General features: G+C 38.4%; 2 protein-coding genes across 3 annotated transcripts in view; one reads left to right on the top strand and one right to left on the bottom strand.

Moving 5' to 3' along the window:
- Positions 1-3,767, bottom strand: part of LOC137432603 (uncharacterized) — a 41,419-nt gene extending 37,652 nt beyond the window's left edge. Inside the window, exon 1 of one of the 2 annotated variants that reach the window (XM_078783401.1) lies at positions 3,532-3,767. In XM_078783401.1, coding sequence (XP_078639527.1) covers positions 3,532-3,700 — 169 coding nt within the window. In that variant the 5' untranslated portion in view covers positions 3,701-3,767. The remainder of the gene's footprint in view (positions 1-3,531) is intronic. The other variant, XM_078783400.1, reaches the window with a different exon arrangement.
- Positions 3,768-5,387: 1,620 nt separating this feature from the next.
- Positions 5,388-6,421, top strand: LOC144893383 (uncharacterized). The gene is made up of 3 exons (XM_078783969.1): positions 5,388-5,705; positions 5,773-5,931; positions 6,126-6,421. The coding sequence occupies exons 1-3, from the start codon at positions 5,657-5,659 to the stop codon at positions 6,419-6,421; spliced, it is 504 nt and encodes a 167-aa protein (XP_078640095.1). The 5' UTR covers positions 5,388-5,656.
- The last annotated feature ends 7,147 nt before the right edge of the window (positions 6,422-13,568 follow it).

Raw genomic sequence — 13,568 nt, 5'->3', positions numbered from 1 at the left:
AGGCGTGTGAAGGATTGGAGAGGAGAGGAGTGTGAGGGATTGGAGAGGTGAGGGATTGGAAAGGAGAGGGATGTGAGGGTTTGGAGAGGAGAGGAGTGCTAGGTGGAGAGAGGAGAGTGTCAGGTGGAGACAGGAGAGTGTCAGGTGGAGACAGGAGAGTGTCAGGTGGAGAGGAGTGAGGGGTCACATATTATGTGAAATAACTAAATTCACACCATTTCTGGATCTGATGACTTGCCAGTAACCATTTTGTAAAAATGAATGTGCAGCATATAACTCAATATGTCGAAATGTCACACACATCCATGCCCGTGGGATTCCCACGGGTGACCCCGCTAGTATATATATATATATATATATATATATATATATATATATATATATATATATATATATATATATATATAGTTAGTTACGGACGCGGCTAGGATGTTGTTTGCCGTGCGGATGGCTGCCGTGCCCGAACAGTTACCCCGACTAACCCGATTCCTGAACGTTGGCCAAAATCGCGCCACAGATATTCAATAGGGAAAAGACAAAGGCGACACGGCTGTGAAGAAGAAGAAGAAGAAGAAGAAAGAGACAAAAAGGTTTGAAATGCTACTAAATTTATTCCTACTATTTACACAATCAAAGAAACCAAGGAGAAGGAAGGATAACAAAAAAATTTACAGAAGAAATCAGAGAAAGTGAAAATCGCTAGCTTATCTAAACAGGCTTAATTAATACCCTGGGACAAGACACACAGAACAAACTCACGTACACGAATGGGGAAATTGCAGGCAGGAATGACAGGAGGTGGGTGGCTGGAGGGGGAGGAAGGCACGGAGCTGGCTGGAGCTTCATCCCGCACGGGACGTCGGGCTAGACCTCGACGGCCGCCGATGCCACCGATCCTGTCGTGTGCGCGGGGTAACGGGTCGGAGCTGCTTGGTGGAGCCAACGCTGCTGGTGGGGGGTCTGGCGTGACGGGTTCTCTCTCCCTCTCACAAACTCCAGTACTCTTTCTCTCTTTGCTTCGCTTCGCCCCTTCTCTCCTCTCTCTTTCTTAGTCCAACCCAGTCCAACAACTTCCTCTCTTGCTTGGTCCAACTCTTAATCCCACTCAGTCCAACTCTTAGTCCAACAACAACTTCCAGGCTTTCGCGCGCGCTCTATATAGCGCCTCAAGCGATCAAGCCGCTGGTGTCCAGGACACGCCCATCGGTCAGCTCGCCTCGGCCCTGATTGGTCGGCACGGCCGTCTGGCTCCGCCCTTGATGACGATGGGCGGGCACGCCCAGGAGTCGGCAGCTCCTCCCCCTTCTTCTCCAAGCCGACCTCGTGGCGAATGGAGTCGCGGAGGGAACAGTTGGCAATTGTTGGAAGGGGAATGTGAATGAAAGGGGATCTACTCTTATTTCACTTGGTGCAATGGAGTATTTAAATTAATGGAAGACAAATCCTTAGCCTAATACACATAATAAGGATATAACTACTGAACAGGGATATATGGTGTCCTTCGTGTATGCTTTATGGAATTAACTACGGGAACGCCCTTTGACCTTTATACAACAGACTGGAGGCAGGAGGGTCCAGAATAAAGCAATAATAATAAAAAAAAAACAATAAAAAAACACAATCCTCATATCCACAACAATATATATATATATATATATATATATATATATATAAAACATGGTTAAAAAAAATTTGAAGAAGATGTTTTGGTCACAAATATACATAGAGTGGCCACTAAGTTCCTATGCATAATAGTGTGTCCTCTGTTACATATTTGTTTTCCAAGTACGGCTTCAGCATGATGGACACCAGTAAGTACACGATAGAAGAGAGATTACTTGTGTTTTGGTTCACGACCATGTGTGAGAAGGAGCAAGTTTTAAAGATATATGGACGAGATTTTCGCAGACTCTTCGATAAGCCAGCTCCTACGCGCGACATGATGCGGGCATGGGAGAAGAACACTTTTTCAACAGGGAGTGTCCTTGATTTGACTCTATTTAGAGCAAGGCTCTTCTGCAGCGATTTCCCACCATTAAATCAAGACGAAGCGTATTTTTCTTAGGATGAGTGTTATTTACCTCAGCAATCGATCCAGGAATGTATATTTTTGGTACAAAGAAAATCCTCATTAATTTATGAGGAAATTGAACAGCATCCTCCTCATGTCATGATGTGGGCAACAATTTCAGAAGATCACTTGATGGGGCCATATTTTTTCGATACAAGTGTCAATCACACTGCTTATTTGAACATGCTTCAGACGTGGTTTGTTCCACAACTGTGTGAGAGGTCTCAAGGCAACAGCTATCCTGCAAGACGGTGCACCAGCACATTATGCTCTCGCAGTTAGAGAATGTCTCGACGACAAATTCAGTGGACGATGGATTGGACGTAGATCTGAGATAGTGTGGCCTCCTCAAAGTCTGGACTTAACATGTGACAACTCGCTTTGGGGCATTGTGAAAGAGGAGATTTCTCTTCTCCGCCTAACAACAGTTGAAGACCTCAAAACAGCTGTCAGGGGCTGCTTTTATGAATCCCACAACCCCAAGCTTGAAAGACGTCCAGAAGAACATGGAGAAAAATTCAAATTTGTGCGAAGAATGGAGGGGAGCATACAGATAAATTCTAACAAAATTACAACTACGTGCATTGGGACTTTGTGGCCACTCATACATACCCACATGTGTTTGCTCCATTATAACTAGATGGTATCCATACAATACTTACCCTGCACAGTCAACTTGGTGTGAGCCAAGTCTTCTGTTTTTGAACGTTACATTTTTTTTGATCCAATATGGTTGCCAGACCACGTGAGCGATGACATCATAAGTTTATATTGTTTAATATAATTGTTGCACAGATAATGCTCAATAAATTTCAAACTGATCAGACTAAGCGTTGTCCATGTCGAATTATGACGTCATAATTATGGCACCAATGACGTCATTGTTAACAATACCTATTACCCATATGGAGTTCTTTACAATGAGCCATGTTTCAATTTTTTCCATTGAGTGGTTTGGGAGATATAGAGGTGTAACGTTTTTCCAAGATGGCGTCCGTATCACGTGACCGATGACGTCATAATTAAGAATAAAAAAATTCTACAGAGGGAGGCGCTCCTCTGGTAAAATTTCGTGTCAATCGGACCACCGGTTGCCGAGAAAATGTTTTTTTTCAATGCAGACACGTACGGCACACGGCACACATGAATGCTTAACCCCGCTTTTCGCTTCGCGAGCTCAGGGTAATAAGACTTGTACCAAGCTTGATTTAAATCCATTCAGCTGTTCTCAAGTATCACATTTTTCCATGACATGACCTCTGACCTTTGATGCCAACATCTAATCAGTTATCTTTGCATCCTATACTCACACAAAGATTAGTCAAAATACCAGCACTGGTTCACAGGTTAGCACGGTAACATTTTTAAACTAACGGGACCTCTGACCTTTTTGACCTCTTCACCCCATAATCTTATCTGCTCATCTATGCAACAGTATACAATGGGTCACTCAACTTTACCTCCAAAGTGGTCAGGTTGTCCTTGCAACAGCAGCGGCGGCGAAATAGAAGACAGGGATGAGGTTGTGGGAGAAGATGAAGCGCAATCTGAAGAAGCCTTGAAGACTTGCTCTTGAAAAACTCTATGCTGAGGCTTGAAAGAGCAAGACTGTGCCAGATACGAGTCCATACTGCCATACAAAGACAAAAAGAGAATCTCAAAACTTCATGCACTTTATACTTGGAAACGAACAGCATTGACTTTGCAAAAAACGTGCACCATAATTTTGGTTAAGTAATGCGATTTGTGTTCTACAGTGTTTAAGTATACAATTCAATTGAAATAAAATAAAGGTTTTAAAGACTTCAGAAAAGAAACTTTTTCTTTGTTTTTTTTTCAGAAGTTTACGGTCAAAGATGCACCGTCTTTTACTCTACCCTACCTATCACATTGCTTTCGTTTTTCATGCCTGTTTGTGCCCTTTATAACGTCCTTAAAAACAGCAAGTTTCACCTTCACCACATACAAGGCTTTCATCTGCAGCTCAATGGAATACTGCTCTCCCCTCTGGGTTGGTGCTCCTGCCTCTCACCTAGCTCGTCTTCACGCTGTTGAAACCAAAGCTTTCAGAATCATTGGAATCTCCCACGATGAAGCTAACTCCGAGGGCCTTTCATTTGCTCACCGCAGGCAGGTTGGTGGTCTTTCTGTCTTCTACCGACTCCTCTCCGGCCTTGCTCCCCCAGCTCTCTCTGGGCTCTGTCCCCCAAATATTCCTACAGGTCGCACAAGATCTGCCTAACCTCTTATGGTTAAACTGCCAAAATCAAGACTCTCTGCTCACCTTCACTCTTTCATTCCTCTTTTCTCCCGGCTCTGGAACAAACTCCCACACTCTCTTCAATCCCACTCCTCCCTCCAGGTCTTTAAAACAGCTGTTCACCACCATCTCTTATCTTCCCCCATCCAAAACCTTGATCTTTTCTACCTCCGCTAATTTCACCCCAGATGCACTTTTTTGAAATACCAACTTCTTTCCTGGAAGTCCTTGCAGTGTCCTTGTGTTTTATACTTCTCCCAACCCCCCCTCCCCTTCCCACGCCTCCCCTCCCCCCACAGATCTCCCGATGTCCCTGCTCTCAAATGTTGTGATTGTGTGCTTCCCCTTCTCTCCCCATCTTGTCTACCGCTCCCCTTATTATATACTTTATGTGTCTGTTCGATTGGTATTTTTTGTGTGATAAATGTTAGCTCTTTCACAAGCTTCAATTCTGTATACAAAAAAGAAAAAAAAAAGAAAAAAAAGGGTCCTGTTTGGAATGATTTTAAATTTTGCTCGACTGCCAGGCAGGCAAACCATTATAAAAATAATAAGAATACATAATTATATAAAATCGCACCCATGTCCATTCCTTTTGGCATGAGATATTAAATATGAAATAGGCAGAGCCTAGAAACTAACGAAACCCTTTAGAACATATTGTAATTCAACACAATGGGAAGTTTTGTGAGTTTTGTTTTTAACAAAATGAAGCAAGTGAGAAGTTTTGTTTTTAACAGAATGAAACAAGTGAGAAGTTTTGTTTTGGAGAAAATGAAGCAAATGAGAAGTTTTGTTTTGGAGAAAATGAAGCAAGTGAGAAGTTTTGTTTTGGAGAAAATGAAACAAGTGAGAAGTTTTGTTTTTAACAGAATGAAACAAGTGAGAAGTTTTGTTTTGGAGAAAATGAAGCAAGTGAGAAGTTTTGTTTTGGAGAAAACGAAGCAAGTGAGAAGTTTTGTTTTGGAGAAAATGAAGCAAGTGAGAAGTTTTGTTTTGGATGAAATGAAACAAGTAAGAAGTTTTGTTTTGGAGAAAATGAAGCAAGTGAGAAGTTTTGTTTTGGAGAAAATGAAACATGTGAGAAGTTTTGTTTTGAACAAAATGAAAAAGTGAGGTTTTGTTTTGGAGAAAAAGAAACAAGTGAGAAGTTTTGTTTTGGAGAGAATGAACCAAGTGAGAAGTTTTGTTTTCGAGAAAATGAAACAAGTGAAGTTTTTTGAAGAAAATGAAGAAAGCGAGACATTTTGTTTTGGAGAAAATGAAACATGTGAGAAGTTTTGTTTTGAACAAAATGAAAAAGTGAGAGGTTTTGTTTTGAGAAAATGAAACAAGTGAGAAGTTTTGTTTTGGAGAAAATGAAACAAGTGAGAAGTTTCATTTTGAACAAAATGAAACAAGTGAGAAGTTTTGTTTTGAACCAAAATGAAACAAGTGAGAGGTTTTGTTTTGGAGAAAATGAAACAAGTGAGAAGTTTTGTTTTGGAGAAAATGAAACAAGTGAGAAGTTTCATTTTGAACAAAATGAAACAAGTGAGAAGTTTTGTTTTGAACCAGAATGAAACAAGTGAGAGGTTTTGTTTTGGAGAAAATGAAACATGTGAGAAGTTTTGTTTTGAACAAAATGAAAAAGTGAGAGGTTTTGTTTTGGAGAAAACGAAACAAATGAGAAGTTTTGTTTTGGAGAAAATGAAACAAGTGAGAAGTTTTTTGAAGAAAATGAAGCAAGTGCGACATTTTGTTTTGGAGAAAATGAAACATGAGAGAAGTTTTGTTTTGAACAAAATAAAAAAGTAAGAGGTTTTGTTTTGGAGAAAAGGAAACAAGTGAGAAGTTTCATTTTGAACCAAAATGAAACAAGTGAGAGGTTTTGTTTTGAAGAAAATGAAGCAAGTGAGACGTTTTGTTTTGGAGAAAATGAAACAAGTGAGAAGTTTTCTTTTGAACAAAATAAAACAAGTGCAAAGTTTTGTTTTGGAGGAAATGAAACAAGTGAGAAGTTTTGTTTTGAACAAAATGAAAAAGTGAGAAGTTTTGTTTTGAACAAAATGAGGCAAGTGAGAAGTTTTGTTTTGGAGGAAATGAAATAAAGTGAGAAGTTTTTTGAAGAAAATGAAGCAAGTGAGAAGTTTTGTTTTGAACAAAATAAACAAGTGAGACGTTTTGTTTTGGAGAAAATGAAATAAAGTGAGAAGTTTTTTGAAGAAAATGAAGCAAGTGAGAAGTTTTTTTTTGTTTTTTTTTGTATACAACATCGAGGCTCGTGAATTTGTTTTGGAGAAAATGAAACATGTGATAAGTTTTGTTTTGAACAAAATGAAAAAGTGAGAGGTTTTGTTTTGGAGAAAACGAAACAAGTGAGAAGTTTTGTTTTGGAGAAAATGAACCAAGTGAGAAGTTTTGTTTTGGAGAAAATGAAACAAGTGAAGTTTTTTGAAGAAAATGAAGAAAGTGAGACGTTTTGTTTTGGAGAAAATGAAACATGTGAGAAGTTTTGTTTTGAACAAAATGAAAAAGTGAGAGGTTTTGTTTTGAGAAAATGAAACAAGTGAGAAGTTTTGTTTTGGAGAAAATGAAACAAGTGAGAAGTTTCATTTTGAACAAAATGAAACAAGTGAGAAGTTTTGTTTTGAACCAGAATGAAACAAGTGAGAGGTTTTGTTTTGGAGAAAATGAAAAAGTGAGAGGTTTTGTTTTGGAGAAAACGAAACAAGTGAGAAGTTTTGTTTTGGAGAAAAGGAAACAAGTGAGAAGTTTCATTTTGAACCAAAATGAGACAAGTGAGAGGTTTTGTTTTGGAGAAAATGAAAAAGTGAGAGGTTTTGTTTTGGAGAAAACGAAACAAATGAGAAGTTTTGTTTTGGAGAAAATGAAACAAGTGAGAAGTTTTGTTTTGGAGAAAAGGAAACAAGTGAGAAGTTTCATTTTGAACCAAAATGAAACAAGTGAGAAGTTTTGTTTTGAACCAGAATGAAACAAGTGAGAGGTTTTGTTTTGGAGAAAATGAAAAAGTGAGAGGTTTTGTTTTGAAGAAAATGAAGCAAGTGAGACGTTTTGTTTTGGAGAAAATGAAACAAGTGAGAGGTTTTGTTTTGAACAAAATGAAACAAGTGAGAAGTTTTGTTTTGAACCAGAATGAAACAAGTGAGAAGTTTTGTTTTGGAGAAAATGAAGCAAGTGAGAAGTTTTGTTTTGGAGAAAATGAAGCAAGTGAGAAGTTTTGTTTTGGAGAAAATGAAGCAAGTGAGAAGTTTTGTTTTGGAGAAAATGAAACAAGTGAGAAGTTTTGTTTTGGAGAAAATGAAACAAGTGAGAAGTTTTGTTTTGGAGAAAATGAAGCAAGTGAGAAGTTTCATTTTGAACCAAAATGAAAAAGTGAGAGGTTTTGTTTTGAAGAAAATGAAGCAAGTGAGACGTTTTGTTTTGGAGAAAATGAAGCAAGTGAGAAGTTTTGTTTTGGAGAAAATGAAGCAAGTGAGAAGTTTTGTTTTGGAGGAAATGAAACAAGTGAGAAGTTTTGTTTTGGAGAAAATGAAGCAAGTGAGAAGTTTCATTTTGAACCAAAATGAAACAAGTGAGAGGTTTTGTTTTGGAGAAAATGAAGCAAGTGAGAAGTTTTGTTTTGGAGAAAATGAAACAAGTGAGAAGTTTTGTTTTGGAGAAAATGAAGCAAGTGAGAAGTTTCATTTTGAACCAAAATGAAACAAGTGAGAGGTTTTGTTTTGAAGAAAATGAAGCAAGTGAGACGTTTTGTTTTGGAGAAAATGAAGCAAGTGAGAAGTTTTGTTTTGGAGGAAATGAAGCAAGTGAGAAGTTTTGTTTTGGAGAAAATGAAACAAGTGAGAAGTTTTGTTTTGGAGAAAATGAAGCAAGTGAGAAGTTTTGTTTTGGAGAAAATGAAACAAGTGAGAAGTTTTGTTTTGGAGAAAATGAAGCAAGTGAGAAGTTTTGTTTTGGAGAAAATGAAACAAGTGAGAAGTTTTGTTTTGGAGAAAATGAAGCAAGTGAGAAGTTTCATTTTGAACCAAAATGAAACAAGTGAGAGGTTTTGTTTTGAAGAAAATGAAGCAAGTGAGACGTTTTGTTTTGGAGAAAATGAAACAAGTGAGAAGTTTTCTTTTGAACAAAATAAAACAAGTGCGAAGTTTTGTTTTGGAGGAAATGAAACAAGTGAGAAGTTTTGTTTTGAACAAAATGAAAAAGTGAGAAGTTTTGTTTTGAACAAAATGAGGCAAGTGAGAAGTTTTGTTTTGGAGGAAATGAAATAAAGTGAGAAGTCTTTTGAAGAAAATGAAGCAAGTGAGAAGTTTTGTTTTGAACAAAATAAACAAGTGAGACGTTTTGTTTTGGAGAAAATGAAACAAGTGAGAAGTTTTGTTATGAACCAGAATGAAACAAGTGAGAGGTTTTGTTTTGGAGAAAAGGAAACAAGTGAGAAGTTTTGTTTTGGAGAAAATGAAGCAAGTGAGAAGTTTTGTTTTGGAGAAAATGAAGCAAGTGAGAAGTTTTGTTTTGGAGAAAATGAAGCAAGTGAGAAGTTTTGTTTTGGAGAAAATGAAGCAAGTGAGAAGTTTTGTTTTGGAGAAAATGAAACAAGTGAGAAGTTTTGTTTTGGAGAAAATGAAGCAAGTGAGAAGTTTTGTTTTGGAGAAAATGAAGCAAGTGAGAAGTTTTGTTTTGGAGAAAATGAAACAAGTGAGAAGTTTTGTTTCGGAGAAAATTTAACAAGTGACAAGTTTTGTTTTGGAGAAAATGAAACCAGTGAGAAGTTTTGTTTTGAACAAAATGAAACTTGTGAAGTTTTGTTTTGAACAAAATGAAACAAGTGGAAGTTTTTTTTGGGGGGGTGAGAAAATGAAACGAGTATCTCATATCGTCGTTTTGTTTTGGAGAAAATGCAGCTTCTTGAATCGTTTGTTTTTGTAGCTAAGGTAAATATGGCTCGGCCAATTAAGCAACTCATGGAGGATGGCCAATGAAATGTAGAGTTTCGCATTATATAATCTGATGAGCTGAAAGGAGCAGATTAGGTACAAGATGTATGGCAATAAAGTTTGACATTGCTTTATCAATCAAGGATAGTGAACCTGTTGGTGAGATCCAAGTTAGAAATCTGGCTGACTGGGTGAGAACAGCAGCCTCGTAGGTTATGCTGCTATGCCATACTTGGATATCACAGGACACATACCCAGCCATTCATTATGATGAGAGTTAAAATCACCATAAAAGAGAAACAAGCTGAGGATCAGTGCCATTTTTATACCACTCTTCCATTGAGGGCTTCAAGCAGGCAGTGCACCTTCACCTCGCATCATCGACATCCCCCCATCCTGATCCATGATCGTTCCTAATGGAACCCTTTTACTTGCTCATTTAAATCTTTCCTCCCCTTTATCTCTTTCATTACTGTTCGTTATTCCCTTGCCGGTTGTACCCAATTGTTGCCCAGCTCCCAAACTGTCAATCTACCCTTGCTCATCCACGGACCTCACTCTTGTAGGGGAGAGAAAAGTGGGAAGAAGAATGAAATCACGAAGGGGATTACAAACATACACAGCGATAACACCTGCAGTGAGTGCATGGAACATGGTGGTATAGACGTGTATCCATGAAGGGTATTAGTACATCATGCGTGAGAAAGGTTTCACAACTTCAGACAAACTACATACATCAGGTAATGATGAAATGACAATTTCAAATTGGCATTCGATTACATAGTCTGGAACAGCCCGGTTGGCATTCCCATCAAATAAGTGGGACTGGTGTAAGAATCCCAAGATTAAAACCACTATAAAAAGTGTCGATTCGACTTTTCTCGTAAAAAAATATTGTTCTGCATACGATCTGCCCTGTCCTGTATTCATTTTACAAATCGTTCTCCACAACCTAAATACGCATACTCGTCTATGAAGGTTGGCCGCAGTGGAGTGCCAAGTCATTTATTGGTATGACTGGGATGCTCCTTTGGCCTTGCGATTTATTTGCGCATTATTTGGATATACACAGTTAACCTTGAGAGCCAAAAACCTCACGATGACAATGCAAATTCAGCACCAGAAACACAACTTTCGAATCAATACAGGTTTCTGGCTTTGGCAGGAATTTCAGGTTATAGTTGGTCGGTACTGGCTTCCAGAACATTTTGGATGAGAACAAAAAAAAAAAAAAAAAAAAAAATCAAAAATCAATGCAGCACTGGAAGAAAAAAATAATTCCACGTATTTTTTCTTTCTATACTAACTTGAAGTTCATGTTAGTTTTCTATACTAACTCGCTACACGCACTGAATATACATTTTGGGGTCACATGCTCATCTCTGTGCGATGTTATAGTCCCTCTTAAACTGTTAGATTTAGCACAGTTTTCATGTTTTAGCCGAAAAGCCAATTTTAGGGATGGGTGTCCGTTTTATATGACCTCTTTTCCAGTCTAGCTCCTCCCGTCTTCTCAACACCCTCAAACGAAAGTGAGTCCAGCATGCACAGGGTTTTTCAGTAACCTCCTCCAGGTCACACTTTCAAAATCCAGGTTGACTGCATACCTCAACTCTTATTCTTTGCTTCTCCCATTTGTGGAACAACCTTCCCGACGTTGTTCTATCCCGCTCTTTCCTCCAAAACTTCAAAGCTGGCAGAGCAACTCTGTCTCATATCGTCGCCTATTTTTACCCACAAACTATTTGTAGCCCCCATTGACCCACTTACTTGAAGGTTTCAATGTTTCCTCCTAGCCCAGCAGATAAATGATTTTCTGGCCACGATTATTCAAATGTTGATACAAGCAACAATTTTTGCAAGTAGAGTATGTTCTTTTTGAGTCACTTTCTCAAAAAACAAAAAAAACAACTAGAACAGCACTCTTCGACGTTGTGACGCATATTGATGACATGCCCATATTATTGTCATTATACATACTTGTACCAACTTTGATTCAAATCCCTTCAGCTGATCACAAGAATAATCTTTTTACCTCACATGATCTCTGACTTTTGATGCCGAAATCTAATCAGTTCACATCATTTCTAGTTAGTTTGATGAAATGGTTTATTAGCCCGTCCCATGCACAACAGGAGACTTTTTTTTTTACCATTTGAGCTTTTGTCATCAAATTTTCCCCAAACCTTTATTATGAAAATACGGAGAAGGCACATTACTAATTTTGTTGAAAGGTCAAAAGTCAGCATCACTAAAATCATAAATTTTCATCCAATTGACCTGAACTTTCAATTAACCAATTGAGTTTTGTCATCAAATTTTCAACAAAGCTTTATCCTACTATAATTCACCAAATGTCCGTCCGTCTGTTCGAAGGTACTGCAAAAACGGCTCAACCCATCGCAACGATATTTTGGGTGGGTATTCCTGGGACCCCTGGGAGTAAAATAGGCTATATTGTTTTTCCAATTTTTCAAAGTTTTCCAATTTTCCAGTTTTTCCAAACACAATGGAATAATATTTACCGATATGAACAGTGATGTGGCTTTTGTTTAAATTCTACAAATACTGTTTATTCTACGTACCAGGAGAGAGTAGATCGACTCCTGACGAACTCTTCCTATATAAACGTGTGGCTCCGAATTAACATGGCAGCGTGTGCAAAGCGACTGAGAAACAGGTGTAGCGGCCGCTTCCGTGTTACAGATTCGGCGCGCACACTTCACACATAAACGTGCGACTGAGAAAGACGTGCAGCGGCCGCTTCCGTTTTGCAGAATTCAATCTTTTTTCAAAATGGGCGCCATTTACCGTTTAGATTTTGATGATTTGCATGTGATATGATTCAACGGATGTTTATATGAATCGTTTAAAATAAAAAAAAGCCTTCAATTTCTGATATTTTGCCTTTTCATTTGGGCTTCCCAATTGAAGCCCCGCCCATGGGGCGGGTACCGTTGCTAGTTATGATAATATGAAGACAAATTAATACTTTGGTAAAAAGGTCAAAAGGCTAACGGTCAACGTCACATAAAATAAAGGTCACATAACAATGTTGGAGGAGGAGAAGAAGAAGATGAACCAATGGACAGACACCACAGTTCACAATGTATACATTGGTGAGAAAAAGTTTGTGAACCCTGTAGCACTTTCTGTATTTCTGCAGATCAGATCAATGTGATCAGATCTTCATTTAAGTCCTAACAATAGATAAAAAATAACCTGATTAAACAAACAGCACACAAAAATATACCTTTTCATTTATTTATTGAGCAAAAAGATCCAACATTCAATTTATTTATCAGAAAAAGTATGTGAACATCTAGGTTAATCAGCTCAATTAAGTGGGTAATTAGAGTCAGGTGTTTCGATCACTGGGATGACAATCACATAATGTGGGAGCGTGTCATGCCCCGATCAAAAGAGATTCAAGAAGAATATTGCCGCCCACCTCAAGTTTACCAAAAACCACCTGGATGATTCAGAAGGCTTTTGGAAGAATGTTCTGTGGACAGATGACTCTAAAATGGAACCTTTTGGCTTAAATGAGAAACGTTATGTTTGGCAAAATCCAAACCCTGCATTCCAACATAGGAACCTCATCCCAACCGTGAAGCATGGTGGTGGGAGTATCATGGTTTGGGGCTGCTTTGCTGCATCAAGACATTCCAACGACTTGCCATCATTGACGGAACCATGAATTCTGGATTATATCAACAAATTCCACAAGAGAATGTCAGGGTATCTGTCAGTAAGCTGAAGCGTAACAGAAGGTGGTTCATGCAGAAAGACAACAATCCTTAACACGCAAGTAAATCTACAACAGAATGGCTGAAGAAGAAGAGATTTTGTATTTCTGGAATGGCCAAGTCAAAGTCCAGACCTTAACCCAATTGAGATATTGTGGCAGAACCTGAAAGCGAGCAGTTCATGCAAGAAAACCCTTTTTCTGACAAATAAATTGAATGTTGGATCATCTTGCTTGATAAATAACAGATGAAGTAAATTTTTTGTGTGCTATTTGTTTAATCAGGTTCTCCTTATCTATTATTATTAGATAAGTATTATTATTAGATAAGATAATTCGTATTATTATTACTATTATTATTATTATTAGCCTGGTGTTGGCTCAGCGGTTAGGGTGCCTGCTTGGGATCCTAGGATCCTGGGTTCGAATCCCGGTCGATCGCTGAATTAACGCCAGGGGGGTTGACTCAGCCTGTCATCCTTCCGAGGTCGGCAAATTGAGTACCAGCTTGCTGGGATGAATGATCCCGGTGTGTACCCCGGTTTAGAATAGGTA

Source organism: Myxine glutinosa, chromosome 8 (genome assembly GCF_964187855.1).
Source record: "Myxine glutinosa chromosome 8, kmMyxGlut1.1, whole genome shotgun sequence".
NCBI classification, from domain to species: domain Eukaryota; kingdom Metazoa; phylum Chordata; class Myxini; order Myxiniformes; family Myxinidae; genus Myxine; species Myxine glutinosa.
Note: the sequence above shows the minus strand (reverse complement) of the source record. Positions and strands in the feature narration are given on the sequence as shown.